At 43.2% G+C, this 24,046-nt stretch overlaps 1 protein-coding gene across 1 annotated transcript in view; it reads right to left on the bottom strand.

The window, feature by feature from the left end:
• The window catches only part of NUGGC (nuclear GTPase, germinal center associated), a 52,745-nt gene that overhangs the window by 12,832 nt on the left and 15,867 nt on the right, over positions 1-24,046 (bottom strand). Inside the window, exons 7-13 of the mRNA XM_045997491.1 lie at positions 23,263-23,472; positions 17,932-18,107; positions 16,302-16,320; positions 15,929-16,018; positions 7,498-7,603; positions 6,108-6,241; positions 1,560-1,724 (exon numbers count right to left, since the gene is read on the bottom strand). Coding sequence (XP_045853447.1) covers positions 1,560-1,724; positions 6,108-6,241; positions 7,498-7,603; positions 15,929-16,018; positions 16,302-16,320; positions 17,932-18,107; positions 23,263-23,472 — 900 coding nt within the window. The remainder of the gene's footprint in view (positions 1-1,559; positions 1,725-6,107; positions 6,242-7,497; positions 7,604-15,928; positions 16,019-16,301; positions 16,321-17,931; positions 18,108-23,262; positions 23,473-24,046) is intronic.

Raw genomic sequence — 24,046 nt, forward strand, 5'->3', positions numbered from 1 at the left:
CGACTGGGAGCTTGCCTAAGGGCCTTGGACGCCTATACTAAGCAGAACAAAGAAGTATTCACTGAGCATAAAGCAGAGAACAATATTCCCAAGCAAAGCGATAAGCCCAGTACAGGCTAAGGGCTCTTTTATCTCTCCATAAGGAAGCATTCCAGGCCCAAAGCCCATTCTTATGTGGCCAAGTTGAGGGTGGGAGGGGTGGAAAGTCTGCATGCCCAGGCTGACTCTACCCCCAGCTGGCCGGTGCTGGCTCAGGGCTCCTCTATGAGGCTCCATCTGGTGTTGGCTGGGGGTACAGTCACCTGAATGGGGCTGGAGGATCTGCTCCCAGGGTGGCCCGCTACAGAGCTGGCCAGGTGACACTGGCTATCTGTGGATCAAACTTCATACTTTTATGGGGACTGACACATTTAAAACGACATAACTGGTCAGCCGTTCCAAGTAGCTGCAATAATTTGCCGAGCACATTTGGGGGGGGCAACAGGCATGCGTGGGGGTTGGGCGTCTGGGCTCTGAAGACAGATGGGCCTGTGGTAGATGTGGACGCCATATGAGGCCACAGAGAGATGTTCAGCCTCTGTAAGTTTGTAAAATTAAACAATAATAAGAGTGTTTAGCACCCAGAATTGCTGCGAGGACGGAATCAGGCAATGTACAGTATCTGGCACCAGAGTAAGTATTTCATCCACATTTGCTGGATGCATGAGGGAGTGCGTGTGCACATACTATATTCATGGACACTCAGCCCCCGGCCCGCTATAGGGAAGGCACTCTTGTCTCTCATTCTCCTGTGTCAAAATTCTAACAGTCCTCTCCAGGGACCCCACGATCATTCCCACTGCTTTATTCCTTCAGCCCACAGAAATGCAGAGCTCCATTACACACCACCTCCTCACTGCCAACGTTCTAACTCTCCAACTCATATCACAACAATGGCAACAGCATACAATCTATGCACTACTCCCAGGTCTAGAGACTTCTGTACTGTCCTTGTCACATAAGCAGTGTTGTTAATCACTCCTTACTCTTAATCAGTGTCATGGAGTGGCCTGTATTCCTCTGACTTGACCTGTTGAAGCTCGGAGCCCAGATGTGACTATGTTTGAAGACAGGGCTTTTAGGGGGGTTTAAGTGAGGGCATAAGTGTAGGTCCTAAGCCTACTAGACTGGTATCCTTATAAGAGAGGGAGAGATTCCAGGGATGCACACACAGAGAAAAGACCATGGGAGGACACAGCGAGAAGGTGGCCATGTGCAAGCCAAAAAGAGAAGCCCCAGGAGAAACCAACGTTGCACTGCCTTGATCTTGGGCTTCTAACCTTCACAACTGTGAGAAGAAATGTCTGCCCTTCAAACCACCCAGTCAATGTTATTTTATGTTATAGCAGCCCTAGCAAACTGATATGAGAAGCCTCTTTTTTCAACAGTTAGCCTTAAATAAATACAACCTGGCACTTACATCTTCATCCTTCAGAAGTCATGGAATAGTGCAAAAAGAGCTTGCAGAGAAGCCGGATGTCATCGAATAACACAGGTCCTCCCTGGAGAGGCTCACTCACCACCAGGCATGCCCCAAGGATCCGTCGGTAGGAAGTCCTGGCATTTCGGACTCCTTCTTGCAGAGGCTGCTCTATGTGGGCAAAGCACTGGTCAATGGCCTTCTCCAGCAGCTGTATCTTTTCTTCCACAAATCTCCGCAGGCCACTCATGTGCAAGTATTCATTCTAGGGACAAGGGCCATAAGAAGCATGAGGCCATCCCCTCCCTAAGGGCACTTTCTCTTCAAACATTGCTTCCTTTATGCTTGCCCACCAACACAAGATTTAGTTTGAGCTAATCATCCTCAGTTGACTTCTTTCCCCCCAATAAAGCATCCCCCAGTGGACAGACCTCCTTAAGTTTTGTGAGTTGGAGAACACATATATAAATATATAAATATATATGTGTATATGTATATATATACATATATATGTATATATATTCCTCCTGCAACTTATTTTAGGTATCTAATCCATTAGGCTATTTGAGGGAGTAACTAGTCAAATAAAATCGAGTTGCTGTTAAAACATATTTTTTCAATGACATCTGATTCTACAAACTTTTAGCAGCCTTTGACTGTGTAACAAAACAGTTTTTGAGGATCGTGTTTCTCAAACTTTAACATGTGTACAAATCACTTGCAGAATTTGTTCAAATCCAAGGACCCGAGATTCTGTAACTCTAGCAAGCTCCCAAGTGATGCTAGTCTTCTGGGCCCTGGACCACACTTTGAAGAACAAAACTACAGGACACAATAATAAAGACATCATCCTTTCTTCAAAGGAGAATACAGTCTAGTCGAGGAGGAAAAGATCTACTCAATTAATACAAGGGAGAGATAGCCTTGACCTCTTGATTTCAAACTGGGAACTCTGTAGTGTTGTTCTCAGTGTGAGAATCTTGGGGACCCCACAATGCCTATAGCAGATGGAAGCCACACTACTTAGCCCAGCACTTAAGGGCCTTTCACAGCCAGGGCTCAGCCAACTTCTCCAGCACCCCCAGCTGTTTGCCCAAAACATCATCCCATCCCAGGGTAGCTGCTCCTGAACTTGCTACCATTCTCCAAATGTGTCTTCCATTTTGTACTCCAAACCTTTGCACATGCTTTTCCCATCCTTCCAGACAAAACTCAAAACCCACTCCCTGTGTGAGGCTTCCCCTGACCCCACCGAGTGAAACTGAGGCTCTCTTTCCTGTGCTGTCACTGAATCTTGTACACCCCTGCATTATAGCCCTCCTCTTGCTGTGCTATATCTATCTCATTCCATAGCTCCTTCCCTGGACTAGGAACTTGTAGACTGAATTATTCATGTTTGTTTATTCCAAGTTATGGCACAGAGTGTGCAGTTGGTAAACATTTTAGAGAGAATGAAGACCAGAGAGAAACTGATAGATAATGTGAGCTTTTAAATTCTATTCTAAATCTGATGATAGAAATCGCTCTAAATTGATGTGTGACCTTATATAAAATGACAGCCTTTCTAGATCTTGATTGCTTTGGAGTGAATGAGTGGTGTTCTTGAAAACACCCTTAAATTCCCGAACTCCTCGAGACTTAGAGTACATGAATTTTAGAGTTTATGGAGACTATTCCACAGATTCTCATAGTTTTTTCACTAGTAAGAATTCCATAAGCCATACATTTCTTTCAGAGTGCCCTCTGGATTCTTCTGAGTTTGTGATTTCACTGGTGGTCAAAAGAAAATAAGAAAGACGTCATCAACAGAAACTTTATGGGCAGGGGCTCAGTGGGTTAAACCTCTGCCTTCAGCTCAGGTCATGATCTCGGGTTCCTGGGATCAAGCCCCGCATCGGGCTCTATGCTCAGCAGGGATCCTCCTTCCCCCCCACCCCCGCTCTGCCTGCCTCTCTGCCTACTTGCGATTGCTCTATCAAATAAATAAATAAAATCTTTTTTTTAAAAAAAGAAACTCTACAGGAAAGATTCTCACAATGTTTCATACTCAACAGATCATTGTTAAATAAACAAAAGAATGATAAGAAGGAGCAAGTCTGGGAATAAAAGAACTGTAAGAAAGGGAAAAGCTTACATCTACTATGAATAAATGCAGGGTTCGTTTGACATTGAGATGTCATAATCAGCTTCCTAATGATTCATGAAAAGAATGACTAGATCCCTACTCATTTAGAATCACTAACTACCCAGACTCTTTTTTTGTTTGTTTGAGTCATAATCTTAAAAAATGACCAATCACTGCCTTTTTTCAGAACGCAAAGGAACTGACAAAACTCTCGCCTTCCAACTTTCCATCAATGAGCTAAGACTCAGACCAATATCTGAGGCCAAAGGATTTTGAGGAAAAATGTTGGCTGATGCTCATGTGAAGGGCTACCCCAGAAGTGCCAACCAGCCCCTTTCTCTGTGTTTTCTGCCACCTACAGCCTGGCCTCTAGGGAAGATGGACCGGAGTCCCTCCACAGGCTGCCCACTCCTCCCCCTTAGCAGAGAAGAGGACCAAGGCAGGCATTTCTCAGTTTGATTGCAAAATGCCTTGTCCTTGTGTTTATAAAACAAACCAACCACACACAGTACCACATCTGATTTGTTTTCCATCGGCACTTCCAAAAGCAATCTTTCGCTGGGCAGAGAGGCAATTTTCACCCTGAAGAACATTTTCGGGAAGTTAGAAGGTCAAATGCTTCCCCGGTATTTCAGAGGACAAAGTTAAATTAGAAAATCCAACTTGTTGCTGTTGCTTTGTTTTTCTTTTTCCCTCCAGAACTAGGCCAAAATGAGGCATAAGAAATACGGTGAAAAAGACAGGGAACCTTGCTCCGTATGTCATTTTTATATCGAATTTTTAAAAATACAGACATTTGACCAAAACTGTGAAGAACATCTACAGTTGGCATGTCTTACTTTTCATGTCTTACTGAAGTCAGGTCTCAATTATCTGCCTCCCGTCGCCATGCTATAGGGCCAGTCAAGGTATACTTTCCCACATTCTCAGGACCAGCCCCTTGAACTCTCAGAGAGCCCTACTGGTCCACTTTCTTTGCTCCCTCCTTGTCCAGCATAACAAAATTTGGACAATTTGGTTGAACAAATCTGATGGTTGATAACAAGTGTGGAAATAAACACCAACAAAATGAGAACAGGTGAAAGCTATTTATTCAGATCTTGCTAGAGCAAGAGACTCAGCCGTCAGCACTTGTGTTTGGCAGAGATTCAAAGGCACGCAGAGGAGTGGGAAGGCGTCTTATGCCCTCATCAGAGACCACTGGCATAGGGGAGCTGAGGGTGAACTAACTAGAAGTGAGGATCCTATGTGATTCGTTAGGGTGCATGTTTGACTTCTCTGATTGGAAGAAGGGATAGAGATTAGGGAAACTGTCAGTTCGTAACCAACCAGCCCATTTGGGTCTGATTATTACAAACATTATTGTTTAGGTTCTTGGATTGTTACTGGAGATAGCAGTCTGATTCCCTATGAATCTAACTTACAGCAGGCTGCCCTCCTGAGCTGTTTATTGTAGATATGGGGTTAGTTTCCTAGGCAGGTTACTGCAGGCTGTGGGTCAGAGTTCTGCTTTAAAATATGACTGCCCAGGGGTGCCTGGGTGGCTCAGTGGGTTGGCGCCTCTGTCTTCAGCTCAGGTCATGATCCCAGAGTCCTGTGATGGAGCCCCATGTTGGGCTCTCCGCTCAGCAGGGAGCCTGCTTCCCCCTCTGTCTCTCTACCTGCCTCTCTGACTACTTGTGATCTCTGTCTGTCAAATAAATAAATAAAATCTTAAAAAAAAAAGACTGCCCATTTGTATACTTAAATGCAATTCAAATGCAAATGCCTCACAAAGAAGCAGTATAGTTGGTGATTGATGACAGATTTTTCTCCAAAACTCTCCCCTGCCTCTAGCAGCGAGCCTGCTTCCTCCTCTCTCCCTCTTTGCCTGCTTGTAACCTCTGTCTGTCAAATAAATAAATAAAATCTTAAAAAAGAAATCATCTATCAAGGAGATAAATTTGTCTATTCCCATGAGAAGAGTAATTGGAACTGGTCATTCAGAAGGCCACCATTCCAGACTGTGAAAATATATATCTAAACTCTTTGCTGAATGTCCCTGCTATCTCCCTTCCTCTCACATTATTGTACTAGGCTGCTCTTAGTTTGAGATTCTGATAGCACCTAAGTATAAACAAAATCCATAGAAAGATGAAAAATTTTTTGGATGTATGCATAACCATGTTTCTGTAGGATAACCAAGAATTATAAGTATTCTAGGAGGGTGAAACAAATCACTTCTGTTATCACTTAAACACATTCCATCTTATTCAAGTTTCCAGGAGAGGTGAAAGTAGCTGCTGATCATTTCTACATTTTCCTCTCTCAACCCATCTGTCTCAGGCAAAATATCATTCCTTCGTTTTTTACTCAAATGTCACCATTGTAACCCTCGAATTATCTTTTTGTTCTCTTTAGATTTTCTGAGCTTAGTATCTTCCTTTGATATGAAAAGAAAAAATATCATAAGTTATTTTCCTAACTCAGTAAAAGGGAATGTTTTGCCCAGGCTGGGAGGCAGAGAATAAGTTTCTTCCATACCGGCAGGTTTTCCGTGCAGTTGAAACTGTCTGTGAGGAGCAATAACCCAAAGGCTTCAGTCACATACTTGGTCACCATCCTCCTCTTCTTGTCCAGGAGCCTTTTCCTGATATAGCCTCTTAACCTGGGGATTTCTGGAATTCACAGGCAGCACAAACAATTTGAAAAGGCCAGAGTTCACGGCAAAGAGAATTCACAAAAATGAACAGATCGGAATGGCAGTCAGCCTTAGCTACAGCTAAGATCCTACATGGGATGACTGCCCACTCCACTAGCTTTTCTGGGGATGCTTTTTCTATGTCTAGAATCAAAAATAATGAATGGTAGATCAGCAATGATGAATACTAACTTTTATTTAGTGGTACAAATCCAACTAAGTAGAAAAGTGCAGGCTGGTTAGAAACATTGGCACTTCCCTCTGGAATGCTACTTACAAAGAGTTGAACCAAAGGTGCTCATAGTACCAGAATCTCAGCTCTTCCCTCCCCCTAGATTTTCCATCTATTAAAAAAAACCAAAACCCCGTAATACAATAATCACTCATGCTTGCTATAGGAAGGATGACAGTCTCTGCTGAATAGAATCCTGGATTAGAAATATATCTCAGTCCTAACCTTTTATTAGTCAGAAAATAACAGATGTCATCCTACTTTTCTCCCCATTATTCCCATAAGTGGAAATTCTTCTTTATCATTCCTTGCGTACGCCATACTGATTATTTCTTTTATATCCTTGTTCAAGAAGTTCTTCCATTTCTAGCAACATTTTATACTTTCTGCCCCTTTGTCTCCTCTCCCATGCATAAATGTGTGGTACAGTGTGTGCACATCTTAAGCCATTTTAAGCTCAGATCAATGTCAAGTTCAGAGCCTGCCTGCTGGCCTACTTCACACTGAATGCTCTAGTCACACAGACCTCTAGGTTCTCTAGGCTTCTATCGTATTCACGGCACCATTTAACTAAGCCTTATTTGTACCTTGATTTTTACACATGGCTTAGTACGAGCTCCTCATCTAGGTTTTAAGTTCTGGGAAGAAAAGGGTCGTGTCTTCTGCTTTTTCTTCCTTAGGGACAAAGCATACACCAGATGCTGGGTAAATACATCTCATACTTGCAGCTAGGTAAGTGCAGAATTGCAAACCAAATACTTAGGAAATAACAACCCAATCTCTGACCTTCACCAACTTTTGGTAAAAATTGGATAAAAGAGGAACTGTGGTCTCAGGCACCACAGCAATGCAGAGAGAAAAACGGATACATCTGCTAATATGAATAGAAACTGTGACAAGCTGGAATGTCACACAAAAAATTCTAGAGAGGGAAATTCAGCATGCCAAGCTTCATCTTGAGAATTCCAGTAATTGAGATTAAAAATGTATATATAAATTACCAGTTTCCTCCTCAGTGAGGAGAGCCTGCTGCCAGTATTCCTGGGCGCTGACTGTATACACCAGATCGGAAGCCTCCAGAACCTTGGAGTCAGCAGGCAGTTTTCTCTGAAGTGAGAGAGACACACAGGGAACAGAATAATTCAAACATGGTGAAGGAAACAATACATAGAACCTTATAAGAACCTTCAGCAAGCTTCAGCTCACTCACTTTCAACCCTGCAAGAAGAGCCCCATAAGGAACACAGCACACCCATACATCAGGTGTTCCCATCTGTCCACACCCCACAAGGTCAGACATTGTAAGAAAACCGCTGCAGAGAAACTATTTTCTTGGGAGTTAAGAATAACAATTATAGGGCCCCTGGGTGGCTCAGTGGGTTAAAGCCTCTGCCTTTGGCTCTGGTCATGATCCCGGGGTCTTCGGATCATGTTGGACTCTCTGCTCAGTGGGGAGCCTGCTTCCTCCTCTCTCTGCCTGCTTGTCTGCCTACTTGTGATCTCCATCTGTCAAATAAATAAATAAAATCTTTTTTAAAAATTAAAAAAAAAGAATAACAATTCTAGAAGGAAATATATAGAGAAAATAGTTCAAGGTGTACTGAAATGTTCAGAGAAGGGGAAAGTACCAGGATGCTTTACGGGAAAAACAAAAAAAGAGCTAGAGCCGGCTGTACCAATTCTGCCTTTTGTGACATCACCCTGGTACCTTGAACTTGGCAACGGTGGGAGTGTTACACCTTGGGAACCAACAAATGCTAGAAATCAGGGCTTTTTTGGTTTGTTTCTTTTCTTTTTAAACAGAGATCTGGTTGTTAAATATTTACCTACACCACACAACACGGGACAAACGTGCTGTGAAAATGCAAGTTTCTTAGCTGGGTACTTAGTGAGTAATCAGATGCATTTAAAAGCAGAGCCATATTTAAGTAAAGCATGGTCTTAAATGTCAAGGAATTATGAATGTGAGAAAATCTTTTTTATGATTAGAAAAATCACCATCACAGAGAATTCACACTGGGATTAGACACAAATGTTGTTCCATAATCGCTCATTATTCTCACTTATGAGACAAGAAGGGGCACCTGGTTGGCTCAGTTGCTAAGCATCCCACTCTTGGTTTCAGCTCAGGTCATGGTCTAAGAGTCATGAGACTGAGCCCTGAGTCAGGCTCCATGCTGAACACAAAGTCTGCTAAAGTTTCTCTCTCCTTCTCCCTCTGCCCCTTCCTGCCTCACTCTCTCTCTCAAATAAATAAATAAATCTTTTAAAAAATGAAAGAAAGAAAAGAGAAAAACCATAAAGGGTTGTGTGTGTGTGCATGGGTGTTTGGGGTCGGTCATTAGAGAACCATGGAGAATTGCCCATCTCTTTCTGATGCAAAGACACAACAGAACCGAGTGAGTAGTCCACCAGGAGAAGCGAAAGACCACATGTCTGGCAATCTGCAAGCCCGTGCAGTCAAGGCTGGGATAGAGATGCCTGGGTAGGCTTCCAGAAGCCCCACACACAACAGTCAGGGCTAAATTATACAAAGGATCTGCCAAAATTAACTTTTTCCCCCTTCTGATAGAGTTTTGACTCTAGCAAAAAAGTTTAGGGAAAGCTGAAACTATTTTTTTTTTTTTTGAAACTATTTTCTACTAGGAGATGAAATGGATGTGGAATTAAATCTAAGTAGGGTTTTAGAACAATTGAAAGAAAGGAATATGCCTCACTGTGCCTGGGTGTTTACATTATTTAAAATCTTGCTCTAAATTCTGTGTACCTCTTCTAAAAATTACTGACAATTAGTTAACACTTATGCTCGCATTATAGTACAGAGAAATATTTTTATAGTGCCAATGAAGTGACTATAGTATGCAATTTCTGTGTCATTATAAAAGAGATATAGAAACAGCTACAACTGGAACGTAGGATCCAAGAGGTAAGTGGGTACTCATCAGATTATCCCATGGAAAGATGAGTCACTGTTACAGTTTACACACAGGGTTTGTTAAGACAGTATATAGCACCATAGATATTAAAGTTTGTAAGAAGATATGATATATGAGAGAGGAGAAAGCTTGTAGCCCAAAATAGGAGGGATGTTAGATGAAAGCAGAATCAAAAGAGGGATAGTAAAGCTGGGGGTAGCTTGAGACCAGCAATAGAAATCATGACCCCATTTTCAAAAAAAATCTCTTTTATAGCTTTGTCATTAAAATAATTTGCAGTGATATCACCCTGCCCACTGCTTTTGCTTTCATTTGATATGGACCCCTAGCCCCCCAAGTTTTATTTTTAGTATGGTTCTTTACTAAAAGAAACCCAGGTTTATTTGAGAGGAGGAGGTCCCTATCTTGGGGCAGGGAAAAATAAAAGGAGCCTGAGTATCTTGTTGTTGCCAAAGAACAAAAATATTTTTTTAAAAAATGTCTGGGTAAGGCTAAAAGGAACCAGCTTAAATTACAGACTCCCATTGGCCAAGAGGTGAACTGGAACAATAAAAAGAACACAGTAATTCTGTGAAAATCCATGAGTCCTCAAACCAAGTAAAATAATAATAAGAAGGAAAAATATATATGTATTGGTCTCTGCCCCCAGTTCCTGACACAGGACTCCTAAATTCCTTATAAATTGGGGTGCTAGGACAATCTTTGGTTCTAACATTAATCCTGGACCCCAGTTCTCAGCACAGAGCTCCTAAAACCATTGTCATTTCCTAGGTGGTAAGAGCACTAGAACTATCTCTTGTTCTAATATTTGGTCTTTGACTCTAGTACCTGACACAGATCCTAAATCCCTTAGAATTAGTCCTAAATGATAGGAGTGTCTTCTTTTTCTAATGGGGCAACTCTGGGTGAGCTCCTCAATAGGGGCTGGTTACAGAAAGGTCAGGTCATTAGAAGTTTGGAATTTTCAGCCCTACTCCAACCACACCCCATTCTCCAGAGAGGGTAGAGGGGCTAGAAATAGAGTAATTGTCAATGCCTCTATGAGGAAGCCTCCATAAAACCCCAACAGGATGGGGTTCAAAGAGCTTCCAAGTGGGCAAACACATCCCCTTAACAAGAGGGTGCCCAACACCGTGAGGACAGAAGTTCTTGCATTTGGACGCCTCTGAGACCTTTCCCTATATATCTCTTCATCTTGCTGTTCATCTGTATCTTTTACTCTTTATTGTATAAAAAAACTGGTAAGGGGCTCCTGGGTGGTTCAGTGGGTGAAAGCCTCTGCCTTCAGCCCAGGTCATGATCTCAGGGTCCTGGGATCGAGCGCTGCATCGGGCTCCCTGCTCAGCGGGGAACCTGCTTCCCCCTCTCTCTCTGCCTGCCTCTCTGACTACTTGTGATCTCTGTCAAATAAATAAATAAAATCTTTTAAAAAAACTGGTAAATGTAAGTAATTATTTCCCTGCATTCTGTGAGCTGTTCTAGTTAATAATCGAATCCAAGGGGAAAGAGATCATGGGGACCTTCAATTTATAGCCAAGTCAGATGGGAGTTGTGGGTAAACTAGAGACTTACTATTTGCAGTTGGCACCTGAAGTAGGGAGAAGTATTGTGGGGCTGAGCCCTTCACCTGTGGGATCTGATGCTATGTCCAGGAAAGTATTTTCAACTAAATTTCAATTAAATTGTAGGATGCTCTACCCCATGACCCAGTAATTGCACTACTAGGTATTTATCCAAAGGATACAAAAATAGTGATTCAAAGGGGTACATGCACCCTAATGTTTATAGCAGCAATGTCCACAATAGCCAAAATATGGAAAGATCCCAGTTGTCCATCGACAGATGAATAGATAAAGAAGATGTGGCATATATATATATATATATATATATATATATATAACACAGCCATCAAAAAGGATGAAGTCTTGCCATTTGCAACAATGTGGATAAAACTAGAGGCTATTATGCTAAGTGAAATAAGCCAGTCCGAGAGAGACAAATACTATATGATTTCACTAATACGTGGAATTTAAGAAACAAAACAGATGAACACAGGGGAAGGAAAGGAAAGGAAAAATAAAATAAGATAAAAACAGAGAGGGAGGCAAACCATAAGAGATTCTTAACTCTAGGAAACAAACTGAGAGTTGCTGGAGGGGAGGTGGGTGGGGGGATGGCGTAACTGGGTAATGGGCAATAAGGAGGGCATGGGATGTAATGAGTAATGAGCACTGGGTGTTATGTGCAACTGATGAATCACTAAATTCTACCCCTGAAACTAAAAATACACTACATGTTAACCTAAAAAAAAGAAATATATATATAGTGTCACAGAGAACTGCTTAGCGTGGGAAAAAAATCCCAACACCGATGTCAGAAGTGTTGTTAACTGTGTTAGCATGGACTGGAAGAATTAATATCATTAAAATGTGCATCCTGCCCAAAGCAATCTGCAAATTCAAGGAAATCCCTATCAAAATACTAAAAGCATTTTTCATAGAACTAAAACAAATAATACTAAAATTTGTATGAAACCACAGAAGAGCCCAAATAGCCAAAGCAATGTTGAGAAAGAAAAACAGAGCTAGACGTGTCATGAGACTGGATTTCAAACCATACTACAAACCTATAGTCATCAAAACAGTATGAACCTGGCACAAAAACCAACACTGATAATGGAAGAGAAAAGACAGCCCAGAAATAAACCCCATGCTTGTATGGTCAATTAAACTACCATAAAAGAGGCAAGAATATACAATGGGGAAAACACAGTCTCTTCAAAAAATGGTGTTGGGATAGCTGGTCAGCTGCCAAACAATGCAAAAGAATGAAACTTGACTACTTTCTTAAACCATATACAAAAATAAGCTCAAAATGGATTACAGACCTAAATGTAAGGCCTGAAATCATAAAACTCCTAAAAGAACGGATAGGCAGTAAACATTTGGACATTGTATTTATTTGGATCTCTCTCCTCAGGCAAAGACAACAAGAGCAAAAATAAACAATTGGGAGTACATCAAACTAAAGAGCTTGGGGCACCTGGGTGGCTCAGTGGGTTAAGCCTCTGCCTTCGGCTCAGGTCATGATCCCTGGGTCCTGGGATCAAGCCCCACATCGGATTCTCTGCTCCGCAGGGAGCCTGCTTCCTCCCTCTCTCTCTGCCTGCTTCTCTGCCTACTTGTGATCTCTGTCAAAAAAATAAATAAAATCTTTAAAAAACAAACAAACAAACAAACAACTAAAGAGCTTTTGCCCAGAGAAAGAAACAGTCAGCCAAACAAAAAGGCAACCTACTGAACGGAAGAACATATTTGCAAATCCTACATGGGATAAAGAGGTTAATATCCAAAATATATAAAGAGCTCATGGGAGAACACACCAAAAAACCCAAATAATCCAATTAAAAATGGGTAGAGGAAAACAAAAAGATGGGTAGGGGAACTGCACAGACATTTTTCCAAAGAAGACATATAGATGGTCAACAGACAAATGAGAAATGCTCAACATCACCAGTCACCATGAAAATGCTACTTACAACAGCAAGATATCATCTTACACCAGTCAGAGTGTCTAGTATCAAAAAGATAAGAAATAATAAGTGTTAGTGAGGCTGTGGAGGAAAAGGAACCCTCATGCACTGTTGATGGGATTGTAAACTGGTGCAGTCACTGTGGAAATAAGCATGGAGGTTCCTGAAAAAATTAAAAATAGAAATACCATATGATCCAGCAATTCCCCCTTCTGGCTACTTATTTGAAGAAAATGAAAAGACTGATTTGAAAAGATCTATGCACCCTCCTGCTCACTGCAACATTATTCATAGTAGCCAAGATATGGAAGTGACCTAAGTATCCATTGATGGATGAATGGATAGGGAAGATACGTTTTAGACACATACAATGGCATACTACTCAGCTCTAAAAAACGAATGGAATCTTGCCACTTGCAACAACATGGAGGGACCTACAGGAAGCTACACTAAGAGAAACAAGTCAGATGGAGGAAGACAAATACCATATGATTTCACTTATAAGGAATATAAGAAACAAAACAAATGAACAAATAAAACAAAATAGAAACAGATTCACAAATTTGGAGAACAGACAGGTGGTTGTGGGAGGGGAGGGGAGGGGAGGGGAGGGTGGATGGATGGGCAAAACAGGTGAAGGGGATTAAGAGATACAAAATTCCAGCTACAAACTAAGTAAGTCATGGGGATGTGAAGTAAGGCATAGGGACTATAGTCACTAATACTATGACAACATGGGGACAGTTGGTAACTAGGCTTACTTGGTGGTGATAGTTTTGTGATGCATAGAACAGTCAAATCACTATATTGTATCCCAGAAACTAATATAATATTGTGCGTTGACTGTACTTCAATTGAAAAAAAGAAGTGTCGTGAGGGTGTTAACAGCATGAGAGGAAAGGAGAGACACACAGGAGGAGTGGGATGGTTTTCATTCCAGGTACCCTAAAGCTGTGTAATACCTAGCTCCAAGGACGCACCTGAGAACGGAAACACCCAGCTCTCTTTCACCAGCCACATACAATTAGTCATCCGGACTTGGAGGTGTAAGCTCCCTAACATCTCTCAAAGGTCTCTCCTCTCCTCTATCCTCCAGCAGGATTACAGGAAAAGCCTCCCCAACAGGTCTCTCTCGGCATCTGGTCTTCACTTGCCTCTCCCCCCATCCATTCTCCTTAACACTGAGAAAACGATCTTTCTAAAATACATAGTATTTCCAGATTACGCTCTACAAATGGAGCCTCAGGGGTCTGTCATTTTTCTTCCCATATGTTTTCCTAATTTTTATTTTTATAATAAATAATCAGCATCGACATCTATAGGAATGACTGCCTTATAATCAACTTCTGCCTCATATTTTCTATGATTAAGATTCAATTTGCTCCAATGAAGGCATGCAGTACAAGGGAAGTGTTCGCAATAATTCAGCTGAAGTCAAGTGGTCGGAGAATTAAGGTATCACCTGGCCCTCAGAGGTGTAGGCGTGCAGACCTCAAAAGGACTTGTATGATAGAACCCTAGTCACCTGGCAAGCTGACTCACTGTTGTCCAGACCCTATCTCATATGCACCAACGCACCACATTTATTAGCAATAAATGTAGTTGTGAATTGTGTATTGAAGTACTCTGTGTTTTTGTTTCCAGAAACAAAATGATGAGGTACTCATTAAATGCATATTTCTTGAATGCTAGCAAGAAAGCTGAAGAGAATAGGAACAGCTTTGCTCACTTATTGCCTCATTAAAAGCAGCATTTACGAATTGGTTGGTCAAAGGTTTTGGCTTAAGTACAAGGTCTGATTATTCTGAATTAGAGACAAAACTTTTGAAAATTTCAATTCCACTTTGTACGTCAGACTTTTTCTGCATCAGTGTAATTGAATTCAAACTGCAGAATGCAATTAAATATAGAACTGGACATCGGGCCATATGTTTTTACTATTACCCAGCGCCAAAGATTTAGTTTCAGCAAAACCAAAATATCTATCCCATCATGCTGACCCTAATATACCACTTCTATGTTTTGTTTATAGTTTATCTTAAAATTGGTTTCAGTTTTATCATTGTATAAGACGATTGTAGTAAGGAGATTTATGTCTATAACTTTATTTTAGTGGCAGAATAACAAAAAATAATTTAAGAAAACACCGAGATTCCCACAGAACAATTTCTCAAACTTAGGGGGGTGCTGGGGGTGCTCAGTCAGTCAAGCATCTGACTCTTGATTTCAGCTCAGGTCATGATCTCAGGGTCGTGAGATCGAGTCCTGTGTCGGGCTTTGCTCTGGGCACAGAAACAGCTTAAGATATTCTCTCTCTCTCCTTCTGCCCTCTCTGTCCTCCGTTTCTTCAACCCCTTGCTCCAGCTCTCTCTCTCTCTCTAAAAAATAAAAAAATAGCTCCAGCCTTATCTCCCAGTGCTTCTGCAGAAGGCCCTTTCTCCCACTTCCTCACCTTACTAAAGACTACTGCTTCTTTTTAATTCTGCCCAAGGGCATGAGGAGTTTTCCCTGCACCTCTCTGCAACACCGCCTCTCTGCCTGCCAGTGAGATCTGGAGAAGATCGTGTGTCCCCACAGCACCCTAGGCATTCCTCCCTCGAATCATCCTCAAACAGTGTGATGATCTCTGATATCACCTGTGGGTATCTCTCTCTCAGTGGACCATATGCTCATCCCATCCTTCCAGCAACCACGGGAGGTAGATGTTATCATCTCCCCATTTTACAGATGAGAAACTGGAGGCTCAGAGAGGAGAAGTGATTTGCCAAAAGTCACAAAGTTATTAACCAGTAGGACTAAGCTGACTCCAAACTGTTTGTTCCAAAGCTTTTGATGTGGCAACTACGTAAGACCCAGTAGACATCTGTTTCTGAAAATCTGAGACATCTGTTTCTGAAAATCTGAAAACCATTTTTTTTGGTTGAAAAGCCAAAAAAAAATACATTTGGTAATCTGTTAACTCACCTTGAGCTTTTCCTTGAGAATTCTATTCCTTTGTAGTTTTATCATTTCATTTCTTTCTAAAACAGCCTCCCGCTGACTCAAAATAGCTCGCTAGGTTGGGAAAAGAAATAAAAGCATAACAAAGAGTCCAAGGTTATCGAGAGTGATACGGTGATAAGCTACACAGTTATTTTTGGCATAACTTCATTTGGCCCAGACAAATGTGTATGGCTTTGAATTTTACAGTATTAATCATGAAAAGTATTATTAAAAATAACGAGTTCTTGCATATGTCCAAACTCATTAAGTTGTTACATGAAATGCATGCAATTATTCGTGTATCAATTGTATACCAATGGAGCTTAAAAAATAAAAATAACTAGTCCGTACTTACATTTCCCACTTTTCTTTCCCTGAAAGGAAAATTATAACAATTACTTAACTCGTTTTGTGCATCACAGCAGTCTTTCAACTTTCCCTAAAAGCAGTATATACATTTGTGCCTTAATTCCTTCACATAAGCTTTCTTTGGTCCAAATGTCCTCTCTTCTGCTCTACCTGCAGTGTCCACTTGAAACAAGTGTCGTTATTTCTCATTGTTTTGTTGGTGCTGGAATTTTCCGTGGCCCCATTCCCGGGCCCAATCAAAATGCAGCCCCCTCTCCCTGGGTCCCCATAACACTTTGCTTGTCCCTCTCTTATAACCTTTAACCTTCTTGTAAAACAGCAGACTTGGTGACTAGGTGCTGTGCCCTTCTGAATGTGCAGCCCCGACCACAGTGTCAATGAGGGTTTCATAGATCTGATGGAATTATGTTCAGTTGCAGAGTTGGCAGTGGAAGGGAGCGCTGGAGCTACTATTCTGGGGCAGGGGGCGGGGTGAAAGGAGCCTGCAGGCCAAAAAATAAAAACAAGGGGCGCCTGGGTGGCTCAGCGGGTTAAAGCCTCTGCCTTCGGCTCAGGTCATGATCCCGGGGTGCTGGGATCGAGCCCCGCATCGGGCTCTCTGCTTAGCTGGGAGCCTGCTTCCTCCTCTCTCTCTCTGCCTGCCTCTCTGCCTACTTGTAATCTCTATCTGTCAAATAAATAAATCTTTAAAAAAATAAAAATAAAAAATAAATAAATAAATAAAAACAAAAAATTGAAGCTGAAGTTCCAACCTAACCCATGAAAGCAAGAAGCTGGGGAAACATCCTTGGCCTTTTTCTTTACCCAAGACATTGTGTCTGCTTCGTGAATTCCTGGAGACACAGGTGTAAGTTTCAGTGGAGGTGGGGGAAGGGCAGAGACGACAGGTGATGGGTAAGGATGCTCTTATTAGAGCAGGGAAGCATTAACAACATTCTATCTGGTGACCACATGCCCGTGTACCCAGGACAGACAGGTTGATACTTGCTGTAAGGCTTAAGAACACTCCCTTTCCATTTTCAAAGCATGCCAGTTGAGAAGATAAGTTATGGCTCTCTTGGTTCCAGAGGTACAGAGATCCACGTGGAAATGGGCACGCTTTAACATCTATTAAACTCTAAAATGCTTACCTTCCACTAAAATTTAGTCAGAATGCTGTTACTTTTGGCCAAAGCTCTGAAACATCGAGAACCTTGTTCCATAGGGGTTTAAAGCCTGAAACAGAATCTGACACTTTAAGGTTGTGCAATGTCAGATAGCACTCTAGACACTGCCTACCAGCTGCGGGGGCGTCTCCAGGTCCCACATCTGCGGGGGGCCAGCAGAAGTCTGGGAGGTGCTCTTTGCACCTCCTCCACACGAGAGGCACCCTGTATGGGGACAGCCTACTGGGTATCGAGCAGCTACTCTGTTAGAGGGTCCACAGTGTTCAGAATCCCAAGGCAATCTACCTAAGGTCCCAAGGGTCCTAATGTCCTCGGAGGTTCCCCAGACTTCTCTTTCAACCCTAGCAGTTGCTTCCCTGGGTCTGAAATGCCCAGGGGTCAAAGCTCTGTCGTTGTGGCAGCTGGGACCCATGGAGGAAAGCGCACAGGCCCGCGAGCCCAGCCCTGTACCTCAGATATTCCGGCAGGTGGAGTTTGTCGGTCTTGGTGACCACCAGTGCCACGTCCCTGCAGAAGCCCCTTTGGCAGGCTTTGATGCTCTCATTCAGCAGGTCTTCATGGGCTCTCCCTCCAGAAACTCTTTCGATGTCACTGATCACCCAGATCACTGAGCATTTATCAATGGTCTGTGAAACGGAACCACAATCGTTTTAAGAACATAAGTGGCATCTCAGTTGTAGAGGACATGAGCCTTTAATGAATCATTTATGTCCTCCGCCCGTTTATGTCGCTCTGTCCCATCTCTCCTTTAGTCCCGCCTCTCCGCTCTCCCCACCACACTCTCCATGTACCAGCCAGGCTGAGCTTCTTGAAGTTTCTCAGATGTAACTTCGTCTTTCATCCCTCAGGACCTTTACACTTGCCATGACCTCTGCTTGACCCCCATTAGCCCTTTGGATTGACCACCGCTCCTCTGCACCCTCCAGCACCTGGTCTTACCTGTCATGGTATGTCTCAGACTTAGTGCACAGGCTGGGCTCTCTATACCTTCTAACAGGCTTCACCCTGCCTGACCCCACACCGCCCCTAGGCCGTGAGGTACTTGAAGGGAAGAGGTAGCACTTTTTAGCTTGGAATTCACATCACCCTTTGGCACAGCTATTGGTCCCTCCTGGAGGGTTCATAGCTATTTGTGGCATTACTGATTGATAGAATTCAAGAAATCAGACCTCCAGCCCCAGATCCATCACTGGCTTGCTTTACCTCAGTTGTCTCCTAGGGAAAATTATTGTTTTTCTAGAACTAGTTACTGGTCATGCATCGACCCCAAAGTTATCAGCGCAGGGCATCAGTGCCATGTTCGACTGCCCCTGCGTATGCAGCACACTCCCGCCACGCGGGGGCAAGGAGCCAGAAACCTTACGATTCAAGTTGCAAGGGTCAATGAACACAAAATTACAATTAATTAAAATCGTAAATATGACTGTCAGATACACAACTTTCATGTGACAAGTAATCGGTGTGCTGCCTCATGACATTTCTCTTACTGTGACGTTCTCGCTTGTCTCACCTCTCCATATAAACAAAAAGCTGGTCCAGCTCAGGGATTGAGATTATTTGAGTTCCGCAGGACAGCACTTCGTGCATAGAGGTGTAACAAGTTTGTGACTTGCTAATTAAATCATTATTTTGCTTCATGCCAGTGGTTCTTAATTTGGGGTTTATTTATTTATTTTATTATTTAATTTATTTTTATTTATTTTCTTCTTTTTTGAGAGAGAGAGAAAGAGCACATGCGTACAGGGGAAAGAGAAGGAAAGAGAGAGTATGAGCAGGGGGAGGGGCAGAGAGAGAGGGAGAAGTTGACTTCCCCTTGAGCAGGGAGCCTGATTCCAGGCTCGATCCCAGGACCCTGGGATCATGACCTGAGTGGAAGGTAGACGCTTAACCACATAATTGACTGAGCCCCCCAGGCGCTGGAGACATTTTTAATTGTTATGACTTGGGGTAAGCTAGTGGGGAGGGATAGAGGACAGGAATGCTGTTAAAACATTCTTCAGTGCCCAGGTGAGCAGCCCCCCAAAATGTCAACAGTGCTGAGGCTGAGAAATCTTGGGTTTTGAGTTTGTTTTTATCAGTGGAACCTTTTTCAACTGAAATCTTAGGACAATTTCCAAAAGATTTTTTAAAATTGAACTGCTTTAGTTGAACTGGAGATGGAGGGTTTGGAGCCCCCCACCTCCTCGGCATCCTCAACCCTCTGTCCATGCACCTCTAGGCTTTGTGGATCATTATTTTTCAACTGTCTGTCTCCAGAGTTAGAAAAACTTCGCTGTTTTATAGAGGTAGAAGATCAAGAGGCTAAAGATCAGTTTGAAGGCCATACAACTATGGGCCCTAAGCCTCCTCCTCATGGATGGACTCCCACTGAGTCAAGAAAATAAAAACAACAGGCTCCCTCCATTTCCCAAACTATAATCTATCTAGGGAAGCTTCTAGCTCTTCAGTCAGGTTTGGAAGATCGCAGGATAGCAGGCTACCAGCTCCCCCAGGGCAAGGTCTCTTTCACCTTTGTATTCCCATGGTCCTGGGAAACCGCAGGTGCTTCCTAAATGTTTATTAACATAAGAGGACTGCAAATATCTGGTCCTACACAAGGCTCTGACTGCCAGGACTTGGTCAAGTTAGAGGATAAGAAGAACGAAAAAGCCTACCTAGAGCAACGAATTTAGGAATGAGTGGGGTGGCATCCACGCCAGCGAACCCTCCCTCCCATGAGGAGAACGGGGCCTCAGAGAGCTCGGGCGACAGGCTGAAGGTGTCATGACTTCAAGGCGGCAGACGGAGACACATGAATTCATAATAGTCTTAGCTTAGGGACAGCAAGGCAGGAAGCTAGAGGGAAGAGGGAGGGGGCATTGTGCTCTGTTCTCCCTAAAAAGTGGGGAGTCTTTAGTCACTCCACGTGAGAGAGTCTCACAAAACCACAGGCATGCAGTGGAGCTGAGGCCAAGCAGAAAGGCCGGGAACCATCCCTTCACTGTAGCCCGACCTCCTCAGAGAGGCTGATCTGGGCCAGATCTGCCGGCTCCTCTGTTCTGAGCGGCCTTTGATAGGCTGCCCAGCATATCACAACTGGCAGCAGCCATGGCTCCCTCCAGGGAGAGAGGCTGGCTGCCTCCCTAGGCTGCTGCTCCGGGGCCTAGCCTGCAACTAGCCAAGGCTGGCTATTTCACTCCAAGAGTGACAAGAACCTCAAGAAACAAAGGCCCTCATGTCAGGACCTGAGCAGACCGCCAAGGGGAAGGACGTTCAGACTGCCTGTATCTTAAAGAACTGTTGCAGGAGGTCCTGTGGGAGAGAGAGCGAGCCTCAGCTGGGACAGTGGGGACCTGCTCTCGGGTTCAAATTCTGCCATTCGGTAGCTGTGTGGTCTAGGGAAAATTGCTTCCCCTCTCTGAGCCTTCATTTCCTCATCTGTAAAATCAGGCCGATTATCCGTCAGCTGTCCTCCAGTCATCCCGATCTTGACTGCAAACTAGTCTCAGAGCTCCCCTGGCCCACAGTCATGCATTTAGCACAAATCTACAGAATTTAAAGTTTGCATATAGCAGAGAATTGATGGTTCTTCATGGAGCCTTCTACAGTGCAGGGCTGATCATGACTCACTGATCCCAGCCCTCTTGCCCAGTCCCCTTCCAGCTCCAGTCCTATGCCTCGTCCCTATGTTCCCACACCATGCTTCTGAGCTCCTCGCCTGAAGACACCCTTTCTCTCTCTATCACGTACCCCAGTACCTCTCGTCATTCGAGCTTCCCCAGGAAGGGTAGTGTTTAAGCCCAACTCCCAAGTTTTCTGGGGTTGCCTTCTGTAACCCTCTCCTCTATACCCCACACTCCTTACCTCCAGCCACCCCAAAAGATTCATCCTTCCCCCAACACTTGGCTCCTTCGTTCCTCTGGATCTTTGCTGCTGTCTGACCTACAGTAGTGCTCAGGGGTCCCATTCTCAACAATCTTCTCTGGTGACAACTGGGCTTAAGAGCCCTCTCTGAAGCTATCCTCACATGCAAAAAGAATGCACTCTCATTGTTAAGTAACCTGGTTTGTTAATTAATATAACTAATTAGATTCTCTCCCAGACTACAAGACTGCCAAGTGTAAGGACTTTGTTTCCATCCACCCAAAACCTAATGCAAAATTGAGGAGAGGCTCAGTGGGTGTTTGCTGAAAGAATGAGGTCTCTTGTTGAAGGTAATTTCTATTTTTGAGCGTTGATAGCAACTCAGACTTCTCTTGTATCACAATCTGCCAAGGATTTAGTCATCTGTAGGTGTCTTCTCTCCTGTTAGACCCTAAGCCCCTTGTAGGAAGGCTCTGCTTCTCATTCAACATTGGCTTATTTTGCTTTCAGCTTTTTAGTTATATAGGGATTACATGTTCCTGCAAAATATACAAACAATACATAGGTGTGTGTAGTAAAGAGTGGTAGTAAACACAGAAACTCTTATTAACAGTTGGGTATGTATCCTTCCAAAAGGCAAAAATCTACTTTTGCTGTTCATTTACAAACACTACACACATACGTGCACGTCATTCTTAACATTAAAGACCATGCTCTGCAACTTTTAATTTCACTTTGTTTTACCACATAGGTTTATAGGGTTGAGAGCAGAGAGGCTTTTGAGCCATCCTGCCTGGGTTAAAATCCCCAGGGTGATAATGGGCAACTTCCTTCACTGAGATCAGTACCTAGTATAAAATATATGCTTGGTAAATGTCTGCTATCATTATTATTATTTTTTTTATTTTTATTATTATTATTATTATTAGCTATAATCTTTGCATCCTCAATACATTTATATGTGTTTGATGAATGAAAAGCAAATGAACAAAGAGATAAATTCTTAAAAGATGTTTCAACCTCTAATCATTAGGTAAGATCTAACCACCCCAATGCTTAACTCTCTGGCTGTAGACATATCTGGGGTCCCCCATCAGCTCCGGCTTCATTCGCTGAGATTTGAAACCCACCCAAGATTTTGGCTGAAAGGACAGACTTTCAACCACCACTTCAGCCATAACTGGTTGCACTAAGGACAGATGCTTATGCCAGAGAGGGTTAAGCATTAGCTGGGAAGTACTTGATCCCATTTTCCTTCTTAGGAATTTGAACTAAAACACATAGAGACTGAAGTCAAACAGTCATAGGCATGTGAACTACAGTGTCATTAGAGACGGGAGTTGGGGGGTCATTCTCCATGACATGGAACCTAAGGGCTAAGTAGAGAACGCTAAGTGAAAAGCAGGAGTTTGCAGAGAAATGCTCAAAGAGAAATAGTCCCAAGAGCCAGGCAGAGGGTGAGAGAGACAATGGCAGTTTTTCTGTCCTGATAGGAGGCCCTGAGGTCTGGCTGTCTCAGGAGATGCTTGGATACTCTTTCGATTAACCCTTCTTGGCTTGGGATTGCTTTATCGGGCCTCTGTGCCTTACAACTAAACACTTTAGTGGCCCTCTGGTTCCTTGGTGCTTGGCTCTCAGCTTCTCCACTTTGTACCCACCGTTTGGCCTCCCTCTCCATTTCCTCTGCTTACTCCTAGACCGCTCTGCTCCGTTGCTGACCTTTCCCCTGTTCTTCCTACTCTTGTTCTAGCTTCCAGGCCTGCCTCACGATTCCTCCCTCCCTCTCCTGCCATTAACCTGGGTAGACCTAGCAAGTAGAAGAATCGAACCCCCTCAGCTCCTACAACCCCAGCAGCTGAAGCAGAGCATTCTTTGTTGCTTTAGAAAGGGCGGAGGAGTTGAGGGAGGATGAAACGAAGTCACAGGAAAGAGAATCACCTTTTTCCACATTTCATCCCTCTTGCTATTGAAGTCGCCTGTGCCTGGGATGTCCACCAGCACAACGCCTTCTGGAATCAGCTCTGATTTGGGAAGAGTCACTTCCACGTGTTTGATCAAGGGCCAAATTTGTGTCTCAGCTGACTCTCCATCCAAGTCTCTCCTCTGAGTCCGGATGTAGGGGTCCAGCTTGACAGACAGCTCTCCTGCCTGAGGAAAAAGGACAAAGTCACACATACCAGATGTTCTCCCAGTTCCTCGATCCTGGATCAGCTGTGATTTGGGTTCAGTGAAGGTACACTGAGTAATGGTAGGAAACAGCACTGGGCAACAGGCTCTGGGAGGCCTGTGATCCCATCTGCAAAGGCCCTATGCTCTGAGAGCCAGAAAGGATCCTGGAGATCAGAAAGTGCAAGCTCCTTAAATGTGTGTTGGAAAAAACCAGAACCAGTTAGAATAGGGCTTCAGCAAAGTTATAGCTTCACTGGATAATGAATTCAACCTCTAAATTCCATTTCAATTCTAAAATTAACATTATTAATATGCAATTGTCTACATTTTGGAGAGAGGGCATTCTTCCCCCATGGCTAATGCAAACATTTGGATTACCAGAAAGCCCTGACTTTGGAAAATTGATGGTGACATGGTGACCATATTTTCCAAATTGAAAATTAGTCTGAAATTGATCTTTAAAAAAGTTTTTTAAATTTCTCTTCCAAGTACAAAAAAAAAAATCTTGATGTGTAGGCATTTCCAGAATGTTTAAATGATGGGGGGTGATGGG

The sequence above is a fragment of the Meles meles genome, chromosome 2, assembly GCF_922984935.1.
Source record: "Meles meles chromosome 2, mMelMel3.1 paternal haplotype, whole genome shotgun sequence".
NCBI classification, from domain to species: Eukaryota; Metazoa; Chordata; class Mammalia; order Carnivora; family Mustelidae; genus Meles; species Meles meles.